At 37.1% G+C, this 15,972-nt stretch overlaps 1 protein-coding gene across 1 annotated transcript; it reads right to left on the bottom strand.

The window, feature by feature from the left end:
* Positions 1 to 6,559: 6,559 nt before the first annotated feature.
* TMEM179 (transmembrane protein 179) lies at positions 6,560 to 13,815 on the bottom strand (the record flags this gene model as incomplete). The annotated part of the gene is made up of 4 exons (XM_083349650.1): positions 6,560 to 6,739; positions 8,106 to 8,184; positions 9,261 to 9,398; positions 13,514 to 13,815. The coding sequence occupies 4 exons, from the start codon at positions 13,813 to 13,815 to the stop codon at positions 6,560 to 6,562; spliced, it is 699 nt and encodes a 232-aa protein (XP_083205776.1).
* Positions 13,816 to 15,972: the final 2,157 nt, after the last annotated feature.

Genomic DNA, 15,972 nt, shown 5'->3' with positions numbered 1-15,972 from the left:
GCTAATTGGTTTACACAGTAAGAAATATCAGGTCTAGTCCAATTACTCAGATACATAAGAATTCCTATCAAAGATTGGTACATAGTCTTATCAAATACAGGACTCTCAACATTAGTGTCCTTAAAATCCATAGCCATCGGAGTTTTTGCTGGTTTACACATTTCCATATTCTATCTCTTTAATAACTGAGATATTTTACTGGCTTGTGACACCTTAAAACCCCTATTCGTTTTCACAATATCTAACCCCAAATAGTGGCTTATTTTCCCAAGATTTCTAATTGTGAATTTATTTTGCAATCTTGAAATGATAGTTCGTGCTTCTAACTCAGTTTTTGTTATTATTGCAATATCATCTGTGAATAATAAAAGATAATGCTCCATTGTGTTCTCTTCTAAACAAACAAGGATCAGCATTACTGGCTACAAAACCTATTGCACTCAACTCATTAACTATACATGTATTCCACTCATAGCCTGATTGTTTCAATCCATAGAGGCTTTTCTTTAATTCCCAACAATCATGGTCTCTATCATTGGTCAATCCTGGTGGTATTCTTAAATAAATAGTATGTTGCAATGGAGCATGTAAATATGCAGTTTCATCATCTACATGGTTAACCATATATTGGTTTTTAGCCACCCACACTAAAGCTGCTCTTAAAGTAGTTACGCTCAGACTGGGTGCAAACACCTCGTCATAATCCTCAGTAGTTTGGGCAAAACCTTGTGCAACCAAAAGTGCCTTATGGGTTACAGTCCCATCTACACCCTTCTTTATTTTATATATCCATTTACAACCTATAGCTTGCTCACCAGGTGGCAGTTTTGCTTTCTCATAGACCTTAAGATCCTGCAAAGACTTCAACTCCCTGTTCATTGCAGCTTTCCATGATGCCTGTTCCTTTTCAGGATACATCCTGATCTCATCATAGTTAGAAGGCTCTAAACTAACTTGATATATTATATTGGCTTCATAGCGATCAGGTGGACATCTGATGCGCATTGACCACCAAGGAATTACAGGGCTTTCAGTTTCTGTCTCCTCACCTTCCACTGATTCCTCTTTTATCTCCCCTATCTCCTCTTCATCTTTTATATTTACAGATGTCTTAACATTATTAGTTAAATTATCAGAGGAGTCCTCAAACACTAGAGGATTAACAGTTCCTTGCTCTAATCCACAGGTCTGCAACCCGCGGCTCCAGAGCCGCATGCGGCTCTTTCAGCCATCTCCTGCGGCTCCCAGCCTTCTGCCATGTGCAGTCCAAAAAAAAAAGTGGGACTAAAAAAGTTCAACCAATCAATTCAAATATGCAGGGTAGGTGCATATCTCGCCTTGGCTCCACTCTTCAGTAAAACCCTGTTCTGCACATGCGCGCATGTACGCGCATGCGCACACATTTTTTTGCGGCTCCCAGTTTTTCCTTTTTTGAGGGAACCAGTTCTGAGTGGCTCTTTCACTGTTTCAGGTTGCTGACCCCTGCTCTAATCTATCCCAACCAACGTGCTCAAGGAATTTGGCACTTGCACTATTATATACATTAGTTGTGCCTTGTTCCCAGAAACGATAGGATCTGTGATTAGCTTCATAACCTACGAAGTATAATTGCCTAGCCCTATGTTGGCCTTTACTCCTGAGTTGTGCAGGAATGTGGACCCAAGCTGGGGTGCCAAACGTGTGCAGGTAATCAAGGTTTGGTTGTGTATGGTATTTTACCAGTAGAAGTATTAACAACTATATTCAGAATATGGTTTGCACATTTTGTTGCCTCCCCCCACAGTCTATCTGTTAAGCCAGAATATTTTAACATGGTTCTCATCATGGCTTGTAACGTTTACCCACTTCTCTCAACAAATGCATTATGTGGAGGCCTATAAGGAGCTGAACGTTTATGCTCAATGCCAGCTGATTCTAGCATATCAACAAAACGCTTGTTTGTAAATTCAGTACCATTATCAGTAATTATACACTGAACCTTTCTCTTTGTTTTCCTCTCGACGAACTTCAGCCAGTTTGCAAATTGTTGGAAAGTGTCTGCCTTTGACTTCAGCAGGTAACAAAATCCATATCGAGAGTAGTGGTCAAGGATACTTAAAATATAACATGACCCTCCTAAACTTGGTTTCATGGGTCCAATTAAATCTGCAAACACAACTTCCAAAAGAACAGTTGTTTTGAAGCCGTTTAACCTGTTTGCAGGAGTTGCCTCTTTTCCTGATTACAGGCATTGCAATTCAAATACTTACTACATGGCTTCAGTTTAATTCCTTCTACTAACTCAACTGTTTTACGTAGTGATTTAAAGTTTACATGCCCTAACCGCCTATGCAATAAATGTATACATTCATCATGTGGCTTCTTATTCTCACATATTGAGTTAGCTTTAACTGTACTAACCTGGTTACTTGTGAGAACAAATAAACCATTTTTCAAATTAGCAGTTACACAGGTTCCATTCCTCTCAATAGTGCATTGCTCCCCTCTGAATGTTACCACAAACCCAACTTTAACCAATTCCCTTACAGATAACAGGTTGAATCTTAGTTTAAGTATATATAACATAGGTAACTGTTCATCAATGCATGGGCAATAGGAATTACCTTCACCAGAGGCCTTCATCCTCCAACCGTTGGCTAGTGAAACATATTGGTTGCTGTTTTTCATATTAATAAACCTCTTTTTCTCTTTAGTAATGCATTGGGAAGCCCCACTATCAACAACCCACAATTCATTATCTCTGGATGTTGGTTCACCAGAAATAGCCAAACCAATGCTCTTCTTAGCCTTTCCACTGCTATTTACATTCTGTTTTTTACCCTCTAGCCCCACAAGAAAACATTTCTTGACATTGTAAGCAGTGGTGAATGGCTGCTCCTCTTGTGGCTATGTCTCTCTCAGCTGGTCTCTGTCACGCCTTCTTCTGGACTCTTCCAGCAGTCTCCCAGTAATGTTAGTCAAAGTCAGTTCCTCTCTGGTCAGGACTTCCAAAGAAGAAACATACTCATCATAACTCTCATCCAAAGATGACAGAATAATGTAGACCTGATGCAACTCTGAAAAAATCAGCTCCTTTTCATGAAGCTCTTGAAAAGTTGCCTTCATGTAGTTTAAATGGGTCAGCATATCTCCATTCTTCTGCAGACGAGCCCTAAACAGCTTACGTGTAAGGTGTATATGTGCACTCACACTGTCTCGAACATAAAGCCTTCGCAAAATGCCACAACACCTAGCAGCAGACTCCTCACCACGAATATGGACAAGCTGCTGGTCATTCAGTGTTAGCCCAATAATGCAAAGAGCTTTCTCATTGTTTTGTTTAAAGTCGTCTATCTTCTTTGCATCCTCTTCATTATTTGCATCCCAAGCAGTAGTATCAGATGGGTTATTTACTACAGTCCATAGTCCCTCCTTGGCAAAAGCAAGCAGCATTTCGTGGACCAGGAAACATAGTTTGTCCCATCCAACCGGGTTATCCAGGAGATGCCTGACAACAGTTCTTGTGCCATTTTACACCAAATAGCTAACACAAACTCAGCTAGGAATACTGTGTGTACTAACTCTCAGTACAGGCCTGGGCCCATAACCAGTGTTAAGGAATTTGTTGTGCAGAGGTCTCCTTGTACTACCAAAGAGTTGCACAGACAAGGAAGGGTACTGAGAGTAGTAAAAGTCACACAAGAGTACACTGAGTTGTAAAAGCAAAAAATAGTTTACTTTAAGGTGGTGTAAAAACAAAAATGCACAGTCAAAAATAAACAGTCCAAGTAGCAACCCAAAATACAAAGTCTTCTTACCAGTCCAGAGGTCAATACACAGTTCAGGTTTACAACAGTAGTAAACCAACAGCAGAGCAAAAACAGTAATAGTAGAGATCAGTGAATTCAGAGAGAGAGAGAGAAGCTACGTTCCTAGCTTCCTCTTATGGCCATGAGAACACTTACACACCCATTGGCCAATTAACATCTTAAAGACATAACATCATGGTTAATATATTTTCAACCCAACATTGTAGGCTAACACTATATGCCTAACATTTATTAAAGAAGTAGAAAAAAGGCAGGTTTATTGTATTCTTACTCTCATTAAAGCTTTGGAACTAAGTAATTAAAAATCCTACTTATAATTCCTTGGAAGAGAGCTCCATTGGATACATTTTGTTCTTTTAAATAAATACCTTTGGGACTGACATTCAGGTTATTAAATAAGCAACTTCAAAGTCATAGCAGAAAAAACTGAAATGCTAAAGATGAATTACTCCACAAATTGATTCTTATTTGTAAACAATATCTGTAACTGTCCATCAGTAATGCAGACTACCGGTAAATGGATTTGCCTCTTGGAACATAGAGAAGAATTGCATCTAACTTTTATGTAAAATTATAATTCACTTCAAACTATAGTATCATTTTCTTGCCTCCCTGCTTTTAAATTCCATGTAAACTTTCAAGGACACAATTTACTTTTCAAATGATATTAGAAAGATCACTCAATCAAGCTTTATACTGCAAAATATAACACTGACCATGGAACAGTAATACTGTATGCCTGTACAAGTTTTGAAAATGATGTTGAAAAAGATACATATTAGTTCCACCAATCTATGAAATACAAATTCCTCAGATTGCCACCACAGTAGTTTAATTCAATAAATAATAATAATAATAATAATAATAATAAGAATAAGAATAATAAGAATAATAAGAATAAGAATAAGAATAAGAAATACAATCTTCTAATTCAATCAGGAAGCAATTGTCCAACTATTTAGATGCCTATTTTATAGATTTGGGTAATTTCACTCAATACCATATATTACACTCAAAGATTTAAGATAGCGACATCGAAAATAAACACTAGTATCGTGGAATATATAATTAACATTTTATAGCATAAATGCTAGTTCCATATATGAAGAAGCAAGCAAGATATATTAATTGCTTACAAGAATGTTGTCAACTATTATCACCATATATATTGTCACTATATTTTACTAAGCGATAATAATATCTTTCACATGCCAACCTCAAAGTTGAAGCTAAGAAAGAGTGTAGTCTGCAATCACTTGTGGAGATCTGGAGAGTATACTAGTATTATTCCTTACAGCAAGTCATCTACCTCATTATAATAATATAAGAACATGTACCAGCGGGAGATTGTTCAGGGAAAAACAACTTTTCAGAATGAAACTTGAAATTAAAAAAAGCAAAATACAAATTTGCAACTTCACGCAGACAATTGCTGCTGGGTATCCAGAAGCATTGGAAATGTTGCCTTAAATAATAAATAACTGTAACAAATTAACTGGCAAAGTGAAACCTCAGATGCTGATTCTGGAATATTTTCAGTTTACCCTTAAATAATCAAGATAATATTGTTATCTGTAGAAGACTAGAACTGTTGAGTCATATGATAAGCAGTTAATAGTATGCTTGAATAGCTTCAGTGTTCCAATGCATAATTGCTATCCCATGTGCTAATATCATTAAGTGCCATAGCATCAATACTGAACCACAATTGCTATTGTTTACATAATTGTGGCATCAATTAATGGAAGCTAAATCATGTAGATGGTAGTTTCAGAATACTTCAGTAAAACCTTACCCCCCCACCACCCCCCTTGCTCCACATGCATCAGATATATATGGTTTGGCACATAGCTGTGTTAAAAAAATAATTGTTCATTTATCTTATTCTTCTTAATTAAGAGTTTGTCATAGAAGCCAAAAGACAACATCTAAGGCTTATTCATTGAAATGAGAGAGAGAGAGAGAGAGAGAGAGAGAGAGCACCAGTGGCCACAAATAATTTTGTCCAAGCCATATGGCCAACTCCTACTGAGGTATATATTTAACATGAGCTTGTAAATGTCCATGGATTCACCTATTCCATGGATTTTACCTATATCATGGAAACATTAAATTCCCTCCCTTCAACACTACATATAATAGATACCCGATCACTGATTTCAATTTCCACCCTATTTGAGAGGAAAAGTCACATAATTTGGATAAATACATGATTAGATGTAGATTGCTCATATCATTCAGGACATCATTTCTGAGAGGAAGTAGAGTTCAGCTAAGCAGATAGATCACAATTATGTCTTCAAACATCTAAAAAAATTCACAGACAATGGCAACCTTAGGCAAATAAACAAATCCAGTCTAATACTTAGTTCAAGCATATATGACATGTCCACTTGCAGCATCATATTGTGATTTGTCCATATGAATTGGTTTTCCTAAATTAATCCTCAGAAATTAATTTGATATCACAGGTTATTCAATAAAAAGAATTTGCACACATGGTTGAAAACCACAAAGTGCTAAACAATTAAAGGAATCATAAATTGTGATCCAGGGAACTGTATGAGCTATAGTTATATTTTAACAGGGATATTCTATGGACAATATCTATTTAACAGAATGCTAAATTCCAGATTCTGTTTCTTTCTTAAAGGTTTTCTAGGCATGCCAATTCAATTTCTATCTTTACCTCCAGCTAAGGCCCATAATATACAACCTACAACCTGCTATGCACTGAGGTTTATTGGATATTAGATTATGCCACTTTTCTCTTCCTGAAAAGAAGTTCGTGATGAAGATCGTCCCAACAAAAATTCCTTCTCATGAATCAGACTATCCAAGAGGTCCTCCTGCCGATAATTATGATAAACCTTCAAAAAGGCCAATATTGTAATTCCTAGCCAAGTCAGCCAGGCAGCCCAGAGGCCAAACTGGAAACAAAAAAGAGAAAGAGATGATGAGAATACTTCAAAAATATAAATATACACCTTTCCAAAAATTATACCCTCTAAATCTGTTAACTCCTAGAATCCCCTAAATTATCTGAACTGCAGTCCCAAAATACCTGTAAATCACTTTATTGAGGAAAGTGAATCTAATACAATGTGTAACACATTTTCACCCAAACCTTCAGGTGAATAATAGTTAATGTTGAAGATTTTCTCAGTTCATAGTATCCACAGCCTACAATTTATAAAATGGCTGAGCTGATCCAATTCATTAGGCTTAATTGAAAGAAACAATATTAATGTGATATTTGACTCTATAGACACTTTTTTAAAAAAATCTGTACAATCTGTAATTCCGTAACAAAAAGTCCATTACAGTAAGTGTATTTGCCAGACAATAACAGCACATATCTTACATTACTAAAAAGAATACAGTCCAGGTTGGCATTACATATTCAGCCTTTATATTTCTTAGTCTGGTCCTTCTTTCTACTTGCCTTTCCTAGAAATCTCAAGAATGTCATCTAAGAACCAATACACATACAGTATTCCTTGTCAGAGACTACGGATGCAAATAGAAACTCATCTTCATGTTTCTTGAAGATTTATTCATGCCATATTTATGTCTAGGTGTGGTTTCCAAATAAAAAGAACTATGCTGTCATCTTAGAGTGAGCTGAAATGTGGATTTCCATAAATTCATGACTACAGCATTCACAGAATTACAGAGCTAGAAAATTAATTAGAGATTATCAACTCCAATTCTCTGTTTAACATACAGTTTGCAACTACAGCTGTTGGATATCTGTGCAGGTTCTTCTTCAATGTATCTAATGAAGTAGAGACCATCATCTTCCAAGTTCCACTGTTTAATTGCTCATTGTTAAGAAGCTTATCTCAATATTTAGCCAAAATTAGCTTCCTTACAATTTCTGGTTCCAATTGTCTTCTCCAAAGTAATAAAGATCTAATGTGTTCCATCTTTTAAAGTTGACAGATGGTAACAACACCTATCACTTAATTTTCTCTTCTGTATAATGTCCAACCATCTCTCCCAGAATTTGGTTTCTACCTTTTTTCCATATTTATTCATATTTGGATATGCTCAAACTCAGCTAGTTTATGTGAATGAACCATGTCAGATTACAGACAGAAATATTGCTTCAGATGAAATACAGTGCTAGTCATCAAGTGCAGAGTGAAACAATGCTGAGTGTAACATTTGTGAACCGATTCTGGATAGCATTAAGTAAGGAGGATGCTATTTTAGTATGAAGAAGACATTTAGTGACATTTGAAGTCTCTCCAAGTTATGTGTCAGTTCTGTGAACAAAGAGGCTTAATTTACCTGTGTGATGGCAAACTGGTCATAGAATGACGAGTTTTCTAAATTCAGCTCAAGATCTATATCTTGTAATTCTTCACAGCTAAAGGGAGAAGGCATTTTGGATGAAATAGAAGGAAAGGAAACATAATTCAGTAGTTATAAATTATCTTTCATAGAATCCATCCTCTATATCACTAACTCGCTAAATGACTCTAACGTACACTCTTTCTCTCTCAAACACACATAGACACTCACTCACTAAGTACGACAACTGATTATACATCTTATTTTCACACAATCTTATGACTGTCTTTGAAACAAACTTTTATATTACAATCTCTCTCAAGTTTTTTAATGAACCTGTCAAAAGTTTTTATTGCAGACAAGAAATAATAGAGCAAAGGGTCAACATGTCAGTGTCTTCTCCAACATTTTGCCAATGGTTCCCATTCTGACCGATTTCCTGAAGACAAGCTGATGAAGCTTACAGCTGAATTGGTATCATCTCAAACTTCATTCTTACTTTGCCAGGACCTCTCCTTGTATGTCCTTTAGAAAGGACATGCATATTATTTCACTGGCCACATACTATATAACACAGTGGTTTAACCATGAATGTAGATTATAAGACATGAAAATTCACTGTCTTAATACTCTACATACTTACACAAGATTTCTATTAAATCACACACAGTCATTTAATCACTTTATACTTTTTTTCCAAATAATCCCAGTGTGATTGACTGCATTTATTTAATGTGCAGTATTTAATGTGCAGTATGGAATTTTACACATATCTGATTGTGCTAGAAATCCCCTGAGGCCAATTCAGTTGTGTAAAGAACTGAACACATTTAGCTTAACTCAGTGCAGTCCCAGTGGATATTTTTGTTCACCATAAGGCCATATTCACCTCCCAAATTGTTATATTCATTTTGAGATTTCAGAAGAAACTAGTGAATCTCAACTACATATCATTTGCAGTGTTCTAAATATGGCAAGTAAAACTTTACTGGACCTTAAGAACATGATGACAGAGGAGAAATCTCTTATGTAACCAGTCTTGCTTTAATAAACCTCCAAATTATGAAGTTCCTTGTTTTCATTGTTTTCTTATCTGCATATTATGTGCTATTGCCCATTTCTCCATGCCAAAGTATCATCTTCAATACTCACCTATTTGGCATGCTTCCCTTCTCAGTAATAGCATCACACCACATGTTAAACCCAACAGTCACGATAGTGCTAGCAATAAAGATGACAAAAACCACGAAGGCACTAATCAGAAGATTCAGGAAAGCATAAAAGAAAGAGCTGCAATGAAAATGGGAGATTGGGGAGAAGAGAAAGAAAAACATATCTCGTCAGTAACACAAGCAGTAACTCTGGATCACATGCAGTGTTGGAATCAAATCAAAGGAAAGGAATCTAATCCATATCTAGCTCCACATTTCCCTACAGGTCTACTTCCTTCTGATTCTCTAAACTTTCTCTGGTTTGAGTCATTTTTCTAACTTGGCAGAGTAGCCAAGTAATACAAGATATCTTTCTCCTCAGGATGGAATACAACACACAAAATCAGCATTGAACTTTTCACATTCTCTATGCATGCCCACCTGAGAAGCTATTTTTTTCCTGATCCCGTTCGATTCTTCAGACTTTGATTTTCCCAGGCTCTTGTGGGCTCTGCCCACTATTTAGATTGACAGATTAGAATCAGGTTTTCCTTTCAGTCTTTCCTGTCTGAACCTTTTGGGATGGGATTTCTTCCCTGTCTCTACCATAATGAAGATAATCTACTTAAGATTGATCTATGTAAGCAGCAGCGTTGACTCTAGAACCTCACATGATAATTCCTATTTTTGGTTGCAGTAGGTAGATGACATTTTTAATTATTTCTTTCATAGAGAAGGGTAACAATTACACGTAAATACATGAAAGATTCTATCCAGATAGTTCTAATCATTTGGCAAGTCATAAGGAACAATTTAAAAGACCAGCAGAAAATAAAACTAAAAAAAGTATGAGCAAATAGAAGAGTCTGGCATTCAAAAGTAACTATAAATATTATTTTGCAAACATTACTGCCTGAATGCAATAACCAAAAACTTAACATTTCTGATCAGCTGCATTATTTGAATAAATCAATAGACTCAGAAAACTTCTGAAATTGATTTAAAAATCTGAATATGTTCACATGAGGACAACTGGCTTTTAATATATGCTGGTGCTATACTGTTTAAATGAAATGCCATACATAATTCCCTGAATGTAATTTGGACCTCATGGTATACTAGACATGTCTCTCCAGAAAACACTTCCACAGAGGATACAAAGAACTCTGAAAAGTAATTTTCTTATGAAAATGTTGTAGGGGAATCCTAAATCCTTAAGGGAAACTTCTTTGGACTTACAATTCCTCCTTCAGATATGTAGAGTCCCCCTCTGAATCTAAATAGAAAAGTGAGTCTTTTTAATCTTCTGCTGATAGGACTGAAAAGCAGAACTTCTCGTGTGCAGAAACACTGCATAGACCTTTCTGATTGGCTGCAGTCAATCTCAAATGGTGTTCTGGTGTTAAGTTTCAGAAATTTTGGAAACCATATTCATTGCTGGTATAATGTATGCTGATGTCTCCTTTGGGGAGGAATATTATTTTTAGGCTGTGCAGTGCTTCAGATATGGGAATGGTTTTGAAGTCTAAAGGAGATTTTATGAAAGCTCTTATAGTCTGCTATGTAAATTACAGTAGATAATTTTAAATGCAGAATTAAAAGTAACAAGTAACAATTTAAAAAAATAACCCTAGCTGCAGGATTTTACTGTTTTAGAATGAATATGCATCACAAAATATGCAGGATACATAGAGAAATGCAGTTGCTTTAATGAGTTGCAGACATTTTGGAACTGATATGAATCATTACAGCATTCTGAATGTGTCTGATACTCAGGTGCAGCTGATCCCAGGATAATTATTTAGATATCCTGATTTTATGTTTATGACATCTGGTAAACCAAATTCTTCCTCTCCCTTTTCTTTCATTAAGTCATAATGAAACAGTGTTAAATAACTTCATAGTATATATCAGCAAATGCTATAGAAACACATCTCCAGAGATCAAAAAGTATTTGTTACACAAATGTGGCTTGGGTTGCTTAGCTGAACATGACGGTTTAGCCCACACTAAAATAGTACACATTGTCTGTTTTAGCTTCTGCTCATCATTCTGCTTTGGGTTAATCTGGATGCTAATTTTAAGAAAATGAAACTATCTCCAAGTCACATTTCCTCTTTAAAAATATTCATTTCTTTCTTATTCTCTACAAGGTTTGAGAAATTCCATAATGCAACTTAACACAATTTTTATATCGGATGAAATTTTCATGCCTGAGACATGAGATTTTCTTCTATTTACCAAATGTTATAGCTTGATACTGCATTTTAGCATATACATAAAATGCTTTCTACTTGGAATGGAAAAGATATGTAAAGACATGAATCATAGGTGACTTCAAAACTGCAAAGTAATGGTCTAAAATTCTGGTAAAAAAGAATTATATGAAACACATATATACATCTCAGAACTAGAATATTTGGAAGAGTCAAGAGCCATACCATTATGGAACATTCACATCTTTAGAGATTGGAGCTGAAACAGCTCATCAGTGGTAAGATAAAAGCTAGACCAAATGGAGGAAAAATTTGCACTGAAGTAGGTCTTCAATAGCTGTCACATAAAATTACAATAATGAACTATGCACAAAGCACATTGAAAAATCTGCCTGGAATCACACCTACTTTTCCATTGAATAAACAGGGCCAACATAAATTTTCTAAATGGTCTAACTAACTTTTACAGCAATAGAATATGATGAGATTAATTCAGTACAATGGAAACTTTTAGGAAAATTTTGCAAGTATTAACAAAAATCTTGTCTCTCCAGATCTATTGTACTAGAATTTCCAGCATATCATTCATCTAATACTGGGGTAGGCAACCTTGGCTCTTTTATGATTTGTGGACTTGAACTCCCAGAATTCCTGAGTCAGCATGGTTGACTCAGGAATTCTGGGAGTTGAGTTCCATGAGTCATAAAAGAGCCAAGGTTGCCTACCCCTGATCTAATACATCTGTAGGGCACCCAACTGGGAAATGAAAGGTCTAACTAGAATTAATCACTTATAGTCATGCCAATATTTTTTATTTGTTTAGCTTTTTGGTATGTATGTATTCTTTTATTGGTTTTACAGATAATCTTCATTGAACAATCAGCAACTCTTTGAAGTTAAGGTGGGGCTGAATAAGGCAAATTTATGACTATTCCTCATAGCTGTGCCTGTCTCATCATCCCCACAATCACATGATGTGTTTCAGGTAACTGACAATCAGCTCACAATTGTCCTGTAATCATTTGTGAACTTCACTGCCAACATCTGAGAAGCAAAGTCAATGGGGAAGATATCAGGAGTTTGCAAATGGCAATCATATGACCAAGGGACACTATAACCACATGAGATTTACCTAACAATGGCATATGGAACTGCCACAACTGACATGTTGCTTAACAATACAATTACCAGCATATGACTATGTTGCTTAACAATACAATTACCAGCCCCAATTAAGTGAAATCTCTATCTATACATTGATTTGAATGCCTAAAATATATATTTAAATAGCTTTTGGATTTTACATCCATCTCTTTGGATGACCTTGCCTGCTACATTAGGTCATCTTGTGCAGCCATACTTGAAAATAAATCCCATTAATCAAAAAACTTGGTCAAGTTACACAGTTCTACAACTATTAAGCAATGAGTATAGGCTACCCTTTCCATCAGGATATTCTCCAGACTGGATTTACCATAGCTGGCTGGGAAAGTCTGGAAGGCCAGTAAACAACAGCTGAGAGATACAGAAAAAAATATGATGCCATCAAGTAGTTGGCTGGATTTATGAAGTCCCAAAATGGTATGCCTATCCCAGTTGTCTGGTTTACACCTCTCACAGACAATACTCTAAATGACAGGGTTGTTCAATATTATGGGAGGTAGTGTCCATTGCAGTTGGAGAGCTCCAGATTACAGAATCTTCCCATCCCAGATTAGTCATTGTTTATTTAACCATAGTTTATTTGATTACCCCAACTTCGTTGTGAGATAACAAGGGTGGCTAATCTCTGGAGCAATGTGTTGTAGGAACCAAGCCAGCCAGAGCACAATGGAAATCCCTCTCCTCAGGGAAACCAACTTTTGAGAAACCCCATTTGGTCCCCTGGAGCTCCAGGCATTGCATCTGCGGGGCCACGAGAGCAGCCTGTTTCCGTGGAGATCTTCCCCCTTTCTTCTTCACCTCCCCCGACCTCTCAATAAACAGCACCCCCTTCGCTTCGGTTCCCGGCCCAGGTGAAGGCAAGACCAGCACTTACTCCTCGTGGCCTTTGCAAAGGAAAAAGAGGGTCCTCCAGGCCTGCACTGCGGCGAGAAGAAGGGAGAGGAGGCCGGCGAAGAGGCTGAAGCGGCAGGCGGACTCGGGTCCCCACTCCTGGACGGTGAAGCGCTGCCGCTCGGCCGTCAGGTTGGCATTGAGCCACATGCCCTCGGTGAAGAGCAGGCAGCGGCCGTGGAAGTCGTTGCTGTTCTCCGACAGCGGCACCACCACGATGAAGCTGAAAAGGAAGGCGAGGAAGTAACAGATGCACTGCGCGAAGAGGAAATTGCTCAGCGCCATGATCGCCCGCCTGCCGCAGACCGAACCGCCGGCAGCCCAGAAACAAGGAGCCAGCCCGAGGATGCGCAATGAGAAGCGCGCCTACGCCTTTTCCCGCAACTGCCCTCCCAACCCCCGCGCCTCCGCGGGAAGGGGAGGAGAGGAGAGCGGCACCTGCCAAATCTGGTTATAGTGAGGTTTCTCCAGAGTGTCGTTCTCACTGACGTACGGTTTAGCTCTTGCCTAAATCGGGCCTTCAACATGAGTTGTCTGCCCTTGGGACCAAAATAATAATAATAATTTAACCAATCAGTTTTACGTCCCAAATACTATTTGGTTTCAAAAAAAAAACAACCCCAAGTAATCAAACATCCTCTCCAATATTTTGAAAGTATCAAGGTACTGAAATCTAATTGGACTAAACTGGACTGTGATCCATGAAGCCAGCACTAGCTAATATTGTCTAATCTAGAAAACTAAGCGGGGTCAGCCCTGTTTAGCGTTGGATGGAATCCACCCTAGAAAATCCTGATGTGTAGACTAGGAAAATAATATTAAGGTGAAGATAGCCATGGCAAATGAACTGTGTGGATGTGTCCCTGTAAATTACCAGGGATTTTAATATGCCCCAGAAGTTTTTATCTTGCTGCAAGAAATGTACACAGCTGCCCCTCTAACTCCTCAGTAGCTGTGCTTAAAGTTGAAATATTAATAATTGGGCAGGGAACCTTTAATCATACAGAAATTATGGGTACTACAAGCTACTACATTTTTCAGTAGTAGTGCTTTTCTCAGGTCATTTATTTATTTACACAGGAGGATAATACTTTATGAACCTGTGCTTTCAGATTAAAAGGCTTTCCTTTAATTTCGAGTTACACTCCATGTGATATAAAATTATACAGGAACCCCAGTTCTCATATTGGCAGTTTATTTCTCTCTGGTGTGGAGGGGTGTGTGTAGTGCATTATGAGACATAATTGGTCCAACTTGGATCAGTCACTGGCCAACAACATTGGTTCAATTGCTTCAAAGTGTTTTCTGCAATTGATCAGCAATCAAATTCTTGTGGAGTGCATTGATTTTCCCCAAGGGACCATCTCTTGCCATATGCCTCTACTGACTTTGCTCTCCTTTTATAAGGCAGTAAAGACTTGGTAGTGTACTTAGGCCTGGGGCCTCGAGTGTGTGACAGAGACCCTATCTCTTGGGTATTTGATTTGATGCCTTCTTCAACTGCTATGTACTTTATTTTTTCTATTGTTACTCTATTGTTTTAAGTTTATTTTAATTTTGTTTTCCACCCAGAGTCATCTGTTAAGATGGGTAGCCATACAAATTGATTAAATAAATAGATTTCCCTTCTGCATAAAAAGTTGTAGGCAAATATACCAGAATACTGAATGGACTTATGATAGAAACATTGTATGCACAATGCATATAAGCTTTGAGAGGAAGTATATAAATGGAAATATTTGCATGTGTGTGCATACACACATTCCATATCTTTGATGCACAATACAGCTTATTTCATTCAAGATTCAACATGTTGTATTTTGTGTTTATTCCAACAAGGAGAGGAAGAAAAAACAGCCTAATGCTAGTACCTAATGATTCCAGTGCTTTTAAAGAGCAATTGGCTTTTCTTGACAAGTTTTGTCATAATAATCACAGCCATATAACTTTATTTTATACAGGATCAAATATGTAAATAGCATTCATCAGCACCAAGGAGAACTCGCCCATTCTGATTGCACTTGCTTATATGAATGCTGCTGTCCATGGTTCTGACCTTCACATTGCCCTAAAGTATTGTCGAAATTAAAACTGTAATTCTAGCCATTATTTTCCATGAAGCATGGGGACTGACTACAAGTAAAAACTTCACCGTCTGAACTGGAAAAATATGTTGACATTAATAGCCATGAATTAAAGTTATATAGATTTGTTCTTAAGATATATGTATTTCTAGTCATTTTTATTAATGTATTTTACAGCTATGTGGATTAAAACAAGTGTGTATTTTATAGGATGAAGCAGCAGCACTTCATGGTTGATCTTATGAAAAGATCTTTTTGACACAAGAGATGCTATGTACATGCCCATGCACACTCTGGATAACATCTCTTCATAGTCCTTATTTGAATATTCTTATATATCCAGTACATCATTGTCCAA

The sequence above is a fragment of the Vipera ursinii genome, assembly GCF_947247035.1.
Source record: "Vipera ursinii genome assembly, chromosome: 1".
Lineage (NCBI taxonomy): Eukaryota > Metazoa > Chordata > Lepidosauria > Squamata > Viperidae > Vipera > Vipera ursinii.
Note: the sequence above shows the minus strand (reverse complement) of the source record. Positions and strands in the feature narration are given on the sequence as shown.